Source organism: Syngnathus floridae, chromosome 17 (assembly GCF_059516105.1).
Source record: "Syngnathus floridae isolate MCC-2025c chromosome 17, RoL_Sflo_1.0, whole genome shotgun sequence".
Taxonomy (NCBI): domain Eukaryota; kingdom Metazoa; phylum Chordata; class Actinopteri; order Syngnathiformes; family Syngnathidae; genus Syngnathus; species Syngnathus floridae.
The window spans coordinates 6,469,945-6,481,808 of record NC_142429.1 but is presented as its reverse complement, the minus strand read 5'-3'; the positions used below and the strand labels follow the sequence as shown (position 1 = coordinate 6,481,808).

Genomic DNA, 11,864 nt, shown 5'->3' with positions numbered 1-11,864 from the left:
GGCCCTTTAAAAATCTCCCCATGTTTTTGGGATCTATTTTTTTCACGTTTTACAATCATACCGACATGACAAGGATCAATTGCAAACTCGTAACTTTATTGATACCTCTATGTGAAAAGAAGATTATTGCTATTCTTTTTTTATTATTTGAAATGCCGACCCAGTCTCTCATATGGGTCTGAAAGCGACAACGTGCGCCGACGTTAAAGCATCAGTCCATTTCCTCGCTGCTCCCACAAACTGGTTCGTCCTCGGCGATCACCCACACCTCATTGTGCCTCTCCCACATTGTCATGGGGCTGCAGCACACACACACACACACACACACACACACACACACACACACACACACACACACACACACACACACACACACACACACACACACACACACACACACACACACACACACGTCAAAAGCAAGACACAGGCTTCTTTCCCAAAAAAGTATAACCACTTAAAAATTAAACGTAATATACTAAAAAGTTCAACAGAATTGTGCTGTACTTAAGAAGTTATTTTGCCACTAGAGGGCATCCCGCACAATTCAAGCTCAATGTGTGACGTGATATACATATAAAAAAAATGACCTGTTATATCCGGCGCCGTAGTGGCAATCGTCTTTGAAGCGAGCGCCGACCTTCATCAGGTCGTACATCAGGCCCTCGCTGTGATGACAGTCACTCAACGAGTTCAACCACCCGCCATAACTCCGAACGTACACGTTTACAGCCGGCATATCGTAGAAGAACACCTGCGGGCCGATGTCAGTCAAGCGGGGTGTTTAATGACAATCGGACAAATGACAGCAGCTACCCCAAAATGAGTTATTTTGTTAAACGACAAGACAACAGTTAGCTTAGATTCTTCTGTTTCATCTGCGTACGCCACAAATGATAATAGCAGTGAGCACATGCAGAGATATGGGCGCGTGAGGGGTCTCTAATATTTAAATTTTGTCCGATCGTAATACAATTACCTCGTAATCGGTTGGCATTGGAGGATAGGCCTGGTACTCCATAGGCAGCAAGAAGCTAATTATGAATTCCTTTTCTTCCCAAAACCACTTCTTCATGCCTGTCTTGATTAGTACTGGTGACGTCATTTCAATCTTTTGTCCTGGAGCATTGAGCACACAGAGCATTGAAGTTAATACAGCGGATAGAAAAAATCTACACACCCCTGTTCCGATGACCGGATTTGTTTATAGTCAAGGCACCTTGACAAGGAATCTTCAATTCAAATCAAAGAGTTAAGAAAAGGCTACTGGAACATCTGAAATTAATTTATGTGTGGGTAGACTTTTTGTATTCACTGCAGTCAACATTTTGTCGATGATCTTTGTACAGGCAAGCGCTTATTTTATACGAGGTTTCGCACCATTCTTATTTTGGCCATCGATGTAGCGATAGAGCCGCATAAAGCCCTTCATACAGGCAATATCCATGGACCATGAGGACACTCTGGTTGACACCCACTTGGCAGCTTCGTAATGACGCACCTAGTGAAAGACACAGTCGGCATCCCACAGTGGACAACTTTTTGTTTTTATCCGTTAACATAGTAATAGTCACTCACCTCGTATTTATCAGTCTTGCACATAACCTTGAACAGCATACATTGATTTGTCTCGGTCATGAATGAGAGGTCAGAGCAGTTCCTGTGACAACAAGGCATCAATGCTTGGTGTTTTTCTGCACAATTCTTCCCAAAAGAGGTTTTATAAAGTTCAACATTTTAGAGTAGCTGACTAAAACACTTTTACAAACATTTTTGTTAGTTTTTGGGGAAGCTGGAACAGATTAATGTCACTTCCAGCCATTTCAATGGAGTGAGATGATTTGAGATACTATAGAATTGTTTTTGACCTAGGAGCGTGTCCACCTAATCACTTAAAATCGTATTATTGTAGTATTACACTTCCCGTTCCAGATATGGCACAACTTTGGGAATATTATCTCTAAATGTCTTGAAAATATTCTTACCCGACTCCGGCCTCAGCTGTGAGCGCGAGCAGGCAACCAACAAGTCCTGCGAGCAGAAACCTGGAATAAAACGATTAAAACAAAAAATATAGTTTTCACTTCGTTAGAACTCCGGTAATATCGAGAAATGCTTATTTATACGACGTAATGTGCGGTCCACGCACGACAAGAAGAATGCGTTTGAATACTTACATGGTGGAAGATAGTTTGGTGCGGTGGCGCAAAAGATCCCAAGACGAGTTATAAAAGGAAAAGTGGCCACACCCTGAAAGTCCAGACAATACAAGGGGGGGGGGGATTGAAGCAAAACACACTGCGTGCTGTAAATAACACGTGTAACACCTGCTGAAATGCAACACGGCACAACGTCATTGCCTCTCATTGTACTTGCACACCATTCATCTATTAATTGACTTTCTTTTGTACAGTGATTATCACTAAGCAAGTAACGATGTCACATACTTGGCACAATATGTTCAAATGTTTGTTTATAATATTGAAGTACTGGCTTTCACTTAAAATTGTGTATGTTAAAGTAACAAACATTTTTCAGTAGTGTTTCAGTTGCAGGCAGGATTTATGGCTATAGTGAGTATTTTAAAGGCAGGGAAAAAAATCAAAACCACATATGATGTGGTAAGATAAGACAGGATTGGATAAGATAAGACGGTAACAAAAGATTGAGAAGTCAGCATGACATGACAAGACATGGCAAGTCAGGGACCAGGCAAGACTGAATCGAAGTACACTGAATAAAATACGTCAAAGCAAAATAGATTGTTAAATTCGATTGCTGCAGTTTGAGACGTTTTATAACATTCAACTTCCGCTAATCCATGGCAAGTTTCTCCAAGCGGGAGCTGTTCTTGACAAAACTTGTATTGAAGCTTTTGTGATACCTTTTTTTTGTGTTCACTCACAAAAACAACCAAACCCACCAGTGGGTTCCCACACTGGAACCTGATATTGCTCCTGGGAAGAAAATGATAAAAGAACATTAAGTTAAACTTGATTTTTATTTTGATTTGCCACAACACAGTCACTAAAGAATCAGTCAGTACTGCGGATTTTTTTAATTTATTTAATCTTATGAGTGTGTCCGCACAGGATTGAGTTACACTTACTGGAACTCATTGTTACGACATAAACAGAGGCCTAGTCGGTGATCCATTTTACCCGCTTTTGTCCAAAACCTTTTGTGATCTTTAGCTTTGTGTACAGAACATTTAACAATACTTATCACCCTCTCCCTGCCCTTCATAAACGCCCCAAAGAGCCTCTTTGCACGCCATCATACTGAAAATAATAATGTAGTCCCCCATTCATCCTCTAGTGGCCACAGGAGTAAACGCAAAATATGAAACGTCCACATTTGTCATTTCAGCTTTTATTTGAAACCAAACCAAACAGACTTACGTTTTGCTATTTAAGATTAAAACCTGTAAAACATTTGGGGCAAGTACCAAGTGCTGTAAATTATTTGCCTTTTATTCGTATATCACACCAGGGGGCGCTGTTTCATTATTGACGGTATAAGGTCGTCATTAGTCTTTTTTTTTCTAATAAACTCAACTTACGAACTTATAACTTAAATTTTTTAGTATAGGCCTAATACTAATTTGTACTCTTGTGTGGAACCAGAAACCGGTAGTTGTGTTTTCCAAAATTCAGCAAAAATTCCAAATGGCCTGCCCAGGAACAAATTTTCAAAAATACACAGATAACTCAAGATTTACTTGACTTTAATTTCCACAATTTATGGATGAGCAGGCACTGAAAGGGCCCAACTATATGTAGACAAGCCATTACAAAGTCAAATTTCCATAACATGCCCCCTTTAACAAAAATGACTGCGATCTTTTCACCGCCATCTCCGGGTTACATTCAGTCAGTCGGTTTCTTGCCTACGATACTATTTTTAACGTAACTGCACAACTTGGAGCCTCTTGTGGCGTCATGTGACAATACTGTGAAGCAAAATAATGCCAACTAAACGCGTTTACTGGTTTCAATTTACCCGAGAGACAGCACATGCACGTTACCGCTCGCTGGAACTAAACGGACACTACGAGTACGGCCCGGAGTGAGCACGAAGCAAAAGCCTTTTGCGACACGGATTACTGTAATAGTATCAAGTTGACAAGCGTGACGTGGACACTCGTGCATTTGGTCGGATGAAAGGAAGGGACAACGAGGAGATAGTGACTGCTTTTTTTTTTTTTTGAGGCTCTTATTTTTGAAGGACGGAGCCAACGTTCCATGCTGCAGAGGGAGGCGGGATGGGACGGAGTTGCTAGTGGAGACGTTAGCGGAGGCGCTAGCAGACGTTAAGGTCAGGATATGCAGTATTTGTGTATTGCGCTGGGCGGCTAAGACATGTCCACCTCCCTCTCGATGCCGACATATTTGAGGGCGTCCGCTTGGCTGTATCTGCGGAAGGAAGCCAAAAGCCGCAGTCAGAAGGCAAGAATCCAGGGAAACACCACAGCCTGTTTGGATTTTCGCTCACAATATTTGTGAGTTGTTTTTAACGCCACTCGCCTGTAGTCAAAGAAAAGCTCTTCTCCTTGCATGATGGCCCGCTTGGCAAAGATCCCGATGCGGTGGTCTCCGTTCACCATCACCACTGCAAACGATAAACCTTGAACATTCCTTGACTCGAAGTTGCTTTTAAATATCTATCTGGCTAAAGTGGATATAAAAAGTCTACACACCCCTGCAAGGTTTTTGTAATGAAAAGCGATTACCTTTGGCGTAGCAGTTGGGATTGACCGAGTGATTGGCAAAGCGGATTTTGTTCCCCTTCCTGGTGGCATCGACGACAAAGTCTGCAGAGAGGGAAGGCGTTAGGATGGCCTTAGGATGGCCTCAGGATGGCGATGTGACCGTCGTCAGACAGAATACTTACCGTTGTTCAGGTTGAAAAGGAAGCTGGACATGTATTTGTCGTAGATTCTTCCTCGTCGGTCGGCCTCGTCTTGCGAGATGAGCTGCGAGATGAAAACAGGAGATTTTTAAATCGTGACGGTGCAGTTTTTGTGATTTTTGCACTGTACTTTACCTCTCCGCAATACTCTGAGATGAACTCGTTCTTCTGCACAGGCTCTTTGATGAAAGTGCCCCACCCGGCGACGTCTGACGGCGCCAGCAGAAGGTGCTGTCAAATGTACAAATGTAAGTAGGCGTACCGCAAGAGTCCGTCTCGAATCCACTGTAATTGTAACTGTAATTACCAAACATGTACCACGAAAGATTTTATTGAAGTGACCAAATAGCGTAGTGCGTGTTGCGACTACCTTTTTGAGGCCCCTCTGGATGCTGCAGTTCTTGCACGACACCACTTTGCTGTCCCAGTGGTCGGCGGCGCCGCAGGTCATGCACAGGTCCGGGTCGCACTCCCTCACGGCCAGGTAGCAGGGACACTGCTTGGTGTTGCACTGGGTCTTGCACCTGCAGCCTGGGAAGCGGTTCTGGCCTGCAAAGCAGAGTTGGTAGGGAGTGACGAGGACCTCTGCTGGCAGAAATGCCCCATGACAAGTTTGCAGAAGCGGAAAGAAAAACGTCTGCCGTCTGGCTAATCGGAGCTGGATTGAAACGTTCCATCTGCGGCATTGTTTAGCCATAGCTGTCGGAACTGCGCTGCTGACATTGGAGCTGATGTTGTAAATCAGGCACGACGCCCGTCACGGCTCTTTGATTCCCCTCCAGGCCTTTTACAGCGCACAATTGTAACTTCCTGTTTGGCCTCGAGTAGCCCTGTGCTACGGGAAAAAGGCGGTGTGAGGGTCTGGCGTGGAAGGAAGGAGGGCGGTGGGCTGACTGAATCACCACACGTAGAATGTAGAAAAAGTAGGAATGACTTTTTTTGCTGCAGAAGAAGCTAATTTATTCTTACAAATGCAGCTGTGTGTCAGGAACTTACACTCGTGCTCACACTGGCAAAACTTCTCGCAGAAATTCTGGGTGATGACACACGGGCAAGTGCTGTCACATGGGTGGTCCGGGTGGTCACATGGCTGGTAGTTGTACACTTGATTGGACAAGTTATCTGGAATGACACAGCACAGTCAAGCAATCGGAAAGGGAAGTGGATAAAAATAGCCGTGTCGTGATGTGTCAGACGTACCTTTTTTTAGCTGTATTTTTGCCCATAACCTGCGTCGGAGGGACAAAAAAATGTAACAGTTGAGTAGAATTATTTTATTGCGTCCGTAATTGATCACAAATAAGAGCGGGTGCTCGCTCGCCTGTGCTTCCTTTTCTTCTTCTGCGGCGAGATGCCTCCATCCACCAGGGGGACGTGATGGATGAGTGCCTCCTTCACCGCAAAAGCGTACACCTGGGAGACATTAAACCAAAAACATAATGTCCAATCGTCTGTCTGTGTGGTCATATTGCGCAATCACGTCACTTTTTACCTCCTTGCAATTTTTAGTGCCAATGAGGCGGGCGATGGAGCAGAAGTTGTTGAAGTAGGTGCCGTGCAGCACCCGGAAAAGCGACTCCTCGGCGCCGCTCCACTCCACCGCGCAGCACGTCGGCTGCTCGGCTTCGTCGTCGGCCGGCCGTAGTTTGGTCGGGGTCGGGCAGCGCGAATTCCCCTCTGTAATACACGTGCACACGTTTGACTAGTACAGATTAACAAAAGCGCAAAACAGATGAATGACTTTGACTTTAAGCGCGGAGGCCACTATTTGACGTTCCGCAATAAAAACGTCACGGTACAAACGCACAACAGCATCGCAAATGTGCCGTACTGCTGCTTTTGCCACGCACGCGCGACCGTTGACTTTGTTTTGGAAACAACATAAGCGTTGTTCGCGCACTTGCACGCGCCGAATGTTGCTTGGCAACAAGCTGAAGGCAGCGTTGCCGGAGCAGCGTGCTCTGTCGTCTTTATTAATCTGCTCAGCAATCTGTTTCCCACACGCACACACCAACCCGAAATGTGTGAGAGCGTCTGCTGAGGCCGCACGTGACTTCCAGAAAGAGAGGCCTCCGGTGAGGGAGGGGTGACTTATTTGCCTCCCACTGTTCACCGCATGAAGATGTCAATAGGACTGAGTGGAAGGAAGTGTTTATGTTGGGGCCCAGGCATGCCAAATTCTTGATTTGGCTTGGCCAGAGTGCCAAGGACGGTCTGACTCGGAGGCTGTCATCCGCTGCCAAATGTCATTCTTCGAAAAGAGCTGCAGTGAGGGAGGGGGGAGCAGGAGGAGGGGAGCTTTGGGGGGGGGGGGGCTTATGGTAAATGATGCTTCTTTCAGAGTCATGGGCTGACTCATGCAGCTATTAAAATAACTGCGTCTGCACTTGCTACTTTTAAGAGCCACTAGGGGAGCCACAATTCCTGCCATAGATGTAAAACGGGTCAAAACAATTGGATTGTACCTGAGGATGATGTCGTTTCATGGTCGCTTTCTCCATCTTTGCTCTCTTCGGCAAAGCCCGATGGTCCAGGGCAACTCGCACTGGCGGGCCGCTGTTGCTGCTGTTGGTGCAGCTGTTGTTGCTGTTGCTGTTGTTGCTGCCTGCGCTTCTTCCGGAACCTCCGCGAGCGCAACATGTTCTGATCCACGAACTCTTTAGCCCCTTTCTTCGCCAGAGAGGAGAGAAGTTAGCCATACGTAGCGGCAGAAAAGCTCGTGAGCGAACGACGGGCACCTGCAACAGGAAGCAGTCGGCGCCGCACGGATCCGTCTCCATTCGGATCTCTTTGCTCTTCCTCTTGTACACGCTTGGTGTTGCATGGAAAGCTAAACAAACAAGCGGACTTTTAGCATATTCAGACTTTGTGTACTCTTAAAAAGTGCCAAGTCAGAACTGAAATCCAAAAATAACAAACCCATCTTACGGTGGAGGAAGCAATCATATTTGAAGCATCGCCTGCAGAAGAGCGTGTGGAAGGAGTGCAGCGACTGCTCTCGCTGCACCGACTTTGCAAAGGGTCCGTCCAGGTTGGGGGTGCAGAGGGGGGGCAGCTTGACCAGGCTGGGAGGTTCCAGGAGGTCCTTGTACCTACAGAAACCAAAAAAGAAATAGGTGAAAAGAGAAGAGAACCTTTCGAGTCCATTTGAGCCACTTTGCTTTGTTGTCGAGGTCTTTCAGGATGCTACAAATGCCCTTTTGAGGAACCCAGCGCGGATGGGGGGGGGGGGGGTTGCGTGGTGGTGGGGGTTGTCATTATTACCTCCCTTCCCAAATGTTTGCCTCTTCGTGGCGAACACTAAGCAACGGCCCCATTCAGCATTGTGCCACCAAGATGGTCACCCCCCTTACTTTTCCTTCAGCTCCTCCGTGGTGCCCTTGTACGGGAACATGGAGGCAATGGCGGTGAAGATCTTGTCGCTGGGGATCTTCTTGCTGCCAGATGGGTCCCGAACTGTGGGAACATTTTGTTAGTTATATATTTTTTAAAGGTGATCTCATAGTGAGTAAAACTGCTCTGTGTTCAAACAGAAAGCAAGCGAGGGACACGTTGGCCACATGTCCAGGCCAGGCGTGGCGCTGGCAGTGGCATGGTGACCGGACAAACAGTGGCGACCTTGTTGTGCCGCTCGCACGGGACAAAGTCTGTCGCTACGACACGCGCTCACTCACCCTCCACAGTGCTCCTCCTCTTCCTGCGGATGAACGGCGCTTTGGTCTCCTCTGAGCCCTCGCTCGAGCTTCGCCTCATCGCTCGTTCATCTTCCTTTTTTTCGGTCGCGGTCGCCATCGCCACTTCCTCCTCCTCGTCGTCCTCGTGGTCAGAGTACTGGCTCAAGGCCTCCACCAGTTCCTTAAAGATCTCGTCGCTCATGAAGCCCCCCTCTGGGAGGCGATATGGCAATATGAGCTGAGTAGATGTCAAGGAATGATGGCTTAAAAAGAAAAAAAAAAACAACGCACCTCTGTCGCCATGGACGCCGTCGTAGTTGTCAATCAGTTCCTCCAGGAAAGCCTCGTCCTGTTCCAATACCTCGTCACCCATGTAGGGAATGTTGTGCAGGAATGTCTCATCCTCCACCTATCACAAATCAAACATTCACAATTTGTATCTATTGAACAAAAAAAAAAAAAACGGAACTATTTTTAGGAAGCAGCATCACGTGACACGCTTTACTTTTAATCCGTGCGAACCGAGCTTTGAAAATCTAGTCCACAATATTAGGTACACCTACACAATGTTGGAATAAAGCACTTTAATGGCTTTAGTGGGCGCAGGTGTACCTAATATTTTGACCTGGTGGGTTGGGCATCGTTTGTGTGCTCACCATAAAGTTGTGCTGCAAAGGCGACCAGGAGTACATGAAGGGAATTCCCGTCACTGTCGACAGAGGCCTCATTGCCACGGCCTGAACTTTGAACCCCGGGAAGCCCGACTCCACGGTACACATCTGCGAGAAGCATTTTTTTAGTTCCAAACGGACAAATATTTTCAAACGTTTAGGTTCGATATCTTTTCTTACCTTCTTAGTAGCTGCCGGGCCGGGGCCTGAACTCGACAAGGGCACCGACTGGATCCTCAGTTTGGACCATTCCTCATTGAGGATGCCGGTCTGTTTCTCGATCTTCACCCGGTTAGATACAAACACGGCCTGTGAACACAAAACAGAGCCAAAAGCAACATTTAAAACCACAGGCGGTGCAGAAAGGAATGCCGCAGTTAGCAAGCAGGGCATGACCCACCTTGACCTCCTCTGCTTTCTTGAGGCGCTTCAGCTGGCGGAGGCGCATGTACTCGGACCTGACCCGCCGACGCCACTCCAGCAGGCTGTGGGCGGGGCTGAGGTATAAGGGCGGTTGAGGTTTCGGGGCGGGCGGAGCAGCGACGGCCGGGGTAGGAGCTTCAGCAGAGTTTACCTCCATGGTTCTTGTATTGAAAGAAAATATACAGAAGAAATACGTGCATATCTGAACAGTTGAGGTTGATTGACAATTAGTGGTCATAATATTAGGTACACCTTCCTTGACATCTTTCTTCATTTTACCACTTATGGTGGTGTTAGTAAAATGTTTATGTTGGCCAAATGGAAACAGACTGTTTCTGAAACATCTGGCAAAGAACGAGTTTCTGAAGAAACGACAATATTATTAACATTGTTAATTTGTTACATTGATAACAGACATCGTCCAACGAAAGATAAAATATTTGCATTCGTCCTGATCCTAATTGCGTCAACGCTGACCTTTTAACGCCTACTCTTGTCTGTGGGAAACAGCGCCCTCTTGTGACGGCAAAACAAACAAACGTGTCACTGGAGTAAAATAAGCCTTCGTGGCCATTTAAAAGGCTGCGAAGGGTTTAAAAGTCTCCTTGTCGCTGTATGCCCGCTTGCCAAACAGTGCGCCAGGGCTGGCAAACGCTAGTTCGTTACGTGCACGGACTTAACATGGCAGAAACACGCACAGTGGTCGCGAGTGGGCGTGCCTCGGTCAGAAGAAAAGTGCGTAGTGCTCCGTGCGTGCTTGTGTTCATGTGCCTCGCTTAAGTTGCGTGCGCGCTGAAGATGCGTGAAAACGAGCTGCGCAACATCCAACGTCTGCGTCACGCACACTCACGCGTGGAATTCCCCCCCACCCCCTCCACACCTCTACCCGTCATCATCCATCGCAGTAATCGTCACATACCTTCAAATCCACGCGTGTTCGTCGAATGGATAGTCCCAAGAGATGATCCCGTGAGGATTGGTAGCGCGCGCGTCCTCGTTTATGGAGGTGACGCAGATTCGGTGTCCGCATGACGACGGTTGAATGTCCGAGCGATCCCTCGGCGGCGGCTCTGCGGGGCCATGCTGCTGCTGCTGTGGGCTAACCTTGTTGTCGTGGGGTGGGGGTGTGGAGAGGGAGGAGGGGGGCGTCCACGGAGCTGCGCACTTGGCAGAGCAGCAGAGGCGTCAGTAGCAGCAGCAGCAGCGGCGGTGACGTATTCGAGGGTCAGGGGAGGAAGATTTATGACTAAATTGTTTTGTGCCGTCTGGGGAATGGAGAAAGTGTCGTGCATGGGGCAGCCAGCTCCTCCTCTAACACCAAAGACTAATCGTAGACAGACACTCGGCAGAAATAAATCACATTTCAAAGTCACCAACACCACTTCCTTGCTGTGAAGCTGGTCATAAAGACTAGCTTAATGTGTGATTATTAGTAATCGATCAGAAAAGTTGGACGCGATCCAGCAGCTGCTTTTCGCAGTCGTCAAAACACTCAAATGATCGTTCTGCAGTCCTCCTCTAGGGGGCGAAGGAGGCTACATGTAGCTTGTAGCGTCGAAGAACTTATTTCCGGCCAATGGTGCCTTCATGTACATCACGAGAATCGCCCTTTCTGTCTGAAAGGAGAAAAGCGATACATTCCAACGGGTTATTCTGTTTGGACGTGGGGTGTTTTCTGTACTTTAATGTTCTTACATCAAAAGAGTCATGCTGAAATAAAAACCAACACGTCTATTACAAAAAGCAAAAATATTACCTGTGAAACATATCTGTGCTTCAAAGAATTTTGGGGTCATCGAAGCATTGTATATTCTAACCACCGAAACGTTACATTTTGTGTCCTTATTTTATTTTTGACTTTCCCTCGTTTCATAGCATCTTACGGGAAAATTTTAACGTCAAGTTGTAGTCTTGGCTGTTACGCAAGAGGGCGCCATTGAACCTCATTTAATGCCAAACGTGCACATCAGCGGGTCCCATATTCTTCCAAAGCTGGTCATTGCTTGTTGTGTTTGGAAGGTCATTCATTCCTGCTTACTAATTACACAGTGGGAAATTGAAGTCTGCGCGTATGGTGTGTTGATAATGAACTGTCAAACAAAAGCAAACACTCTTTGGAAGATAAGCTGTCAGCCATTGAGGCCTTATCGGGAGGAAGTTATGATTGTGCTTATTGTCAACTGGG

General features: G+C 46.8%; 2 protein-coding genes across 7 annotated transcripts; both read right to left on the bottom strand.

Annotated features, from left to right (window-relative positions):
* Positions 1-75: 75 nt before the first annotated feature.
* Positions 76-2,383, bottom strand: soul5 (heme-binding protein soul5). The gene is made up of 8 exons (XM_088358179.1): positions 2,373-2,383; positions 2,178-2,327; positions 1,986-2,045; positions 1,579-1,660; positions 1,381-1,501; positions 980-1,119; positions 591-754; positions 76-299 (listed from the first exon to the last, which is right to left on the bottom strand). The coding sequence occupies exons 1-8, from the start codon at positions 2,381-2,383 to the stop codon at positions 212-214; spliced, it is 816 nt and encodes a 271-aa protein (XP_088214305.1). The 3' UTR covers positions 76-211.
* Positions 2,384-3,710: 1,327 nt separating this feature from the next.
* On the bottom strand, positions 3,711-11,143 carry ezh1 (enhancer of zeste 1 polycomb repressive complex 2 subunit). Of its 6 annotated transcripts, none has more exons than XM_088356648.1 (20): positions 10,599-11,143; positions 9,657-9,840; positions 9,437-9,565; positions 9,242-9,364; positions 8,877-8,994; positions 8,586-8,798; positions 8,265-8,367; positions 7,831-8,003; positions 7,650-7,741; positions 7,377-7,581; positions 6,404-6,588; positions 6,233-6,324; positions 6,112-6,140; positions 5,908-6,033; positions 5,282-5,460; positions 5,047-5,142; positions 4,894-4,975; positions 4,733-4,813; positions 4,495-4,611; positions 3,711-4,415 (listed from the first exon to the last, which is right to left on the bottom strand). In XM_088356648.1, exons 2-20 carry the CDS (start codon positions 9,834-9,836, stop codon positions 4,303-4,305), a joined length of 2,436 nt encoding a protein of 811 aa, XP_088212774.1. In that variant the 5' UTR covers positions 9,837-9,840; positions 10,599-11,143; the 3' UTR covers positions 3,711-4,302. The 6 variants fall into 6 exon arrangements, with proteins under 6 accessions (XP_088212774.1, XP_088212775.1, XP_088212779.1 ...); XM_088356649.1 differs by having other exon boundaries at positions 7,840-8,003; positions 10,599-11,140; XM_088356653.1 differs by having other exon boundaries at positions 4,527-4,611; positions 10,599-11,138.
* Between the last annotated feature and the right edge of the window lie 721 nt (positions 11,144-11,864).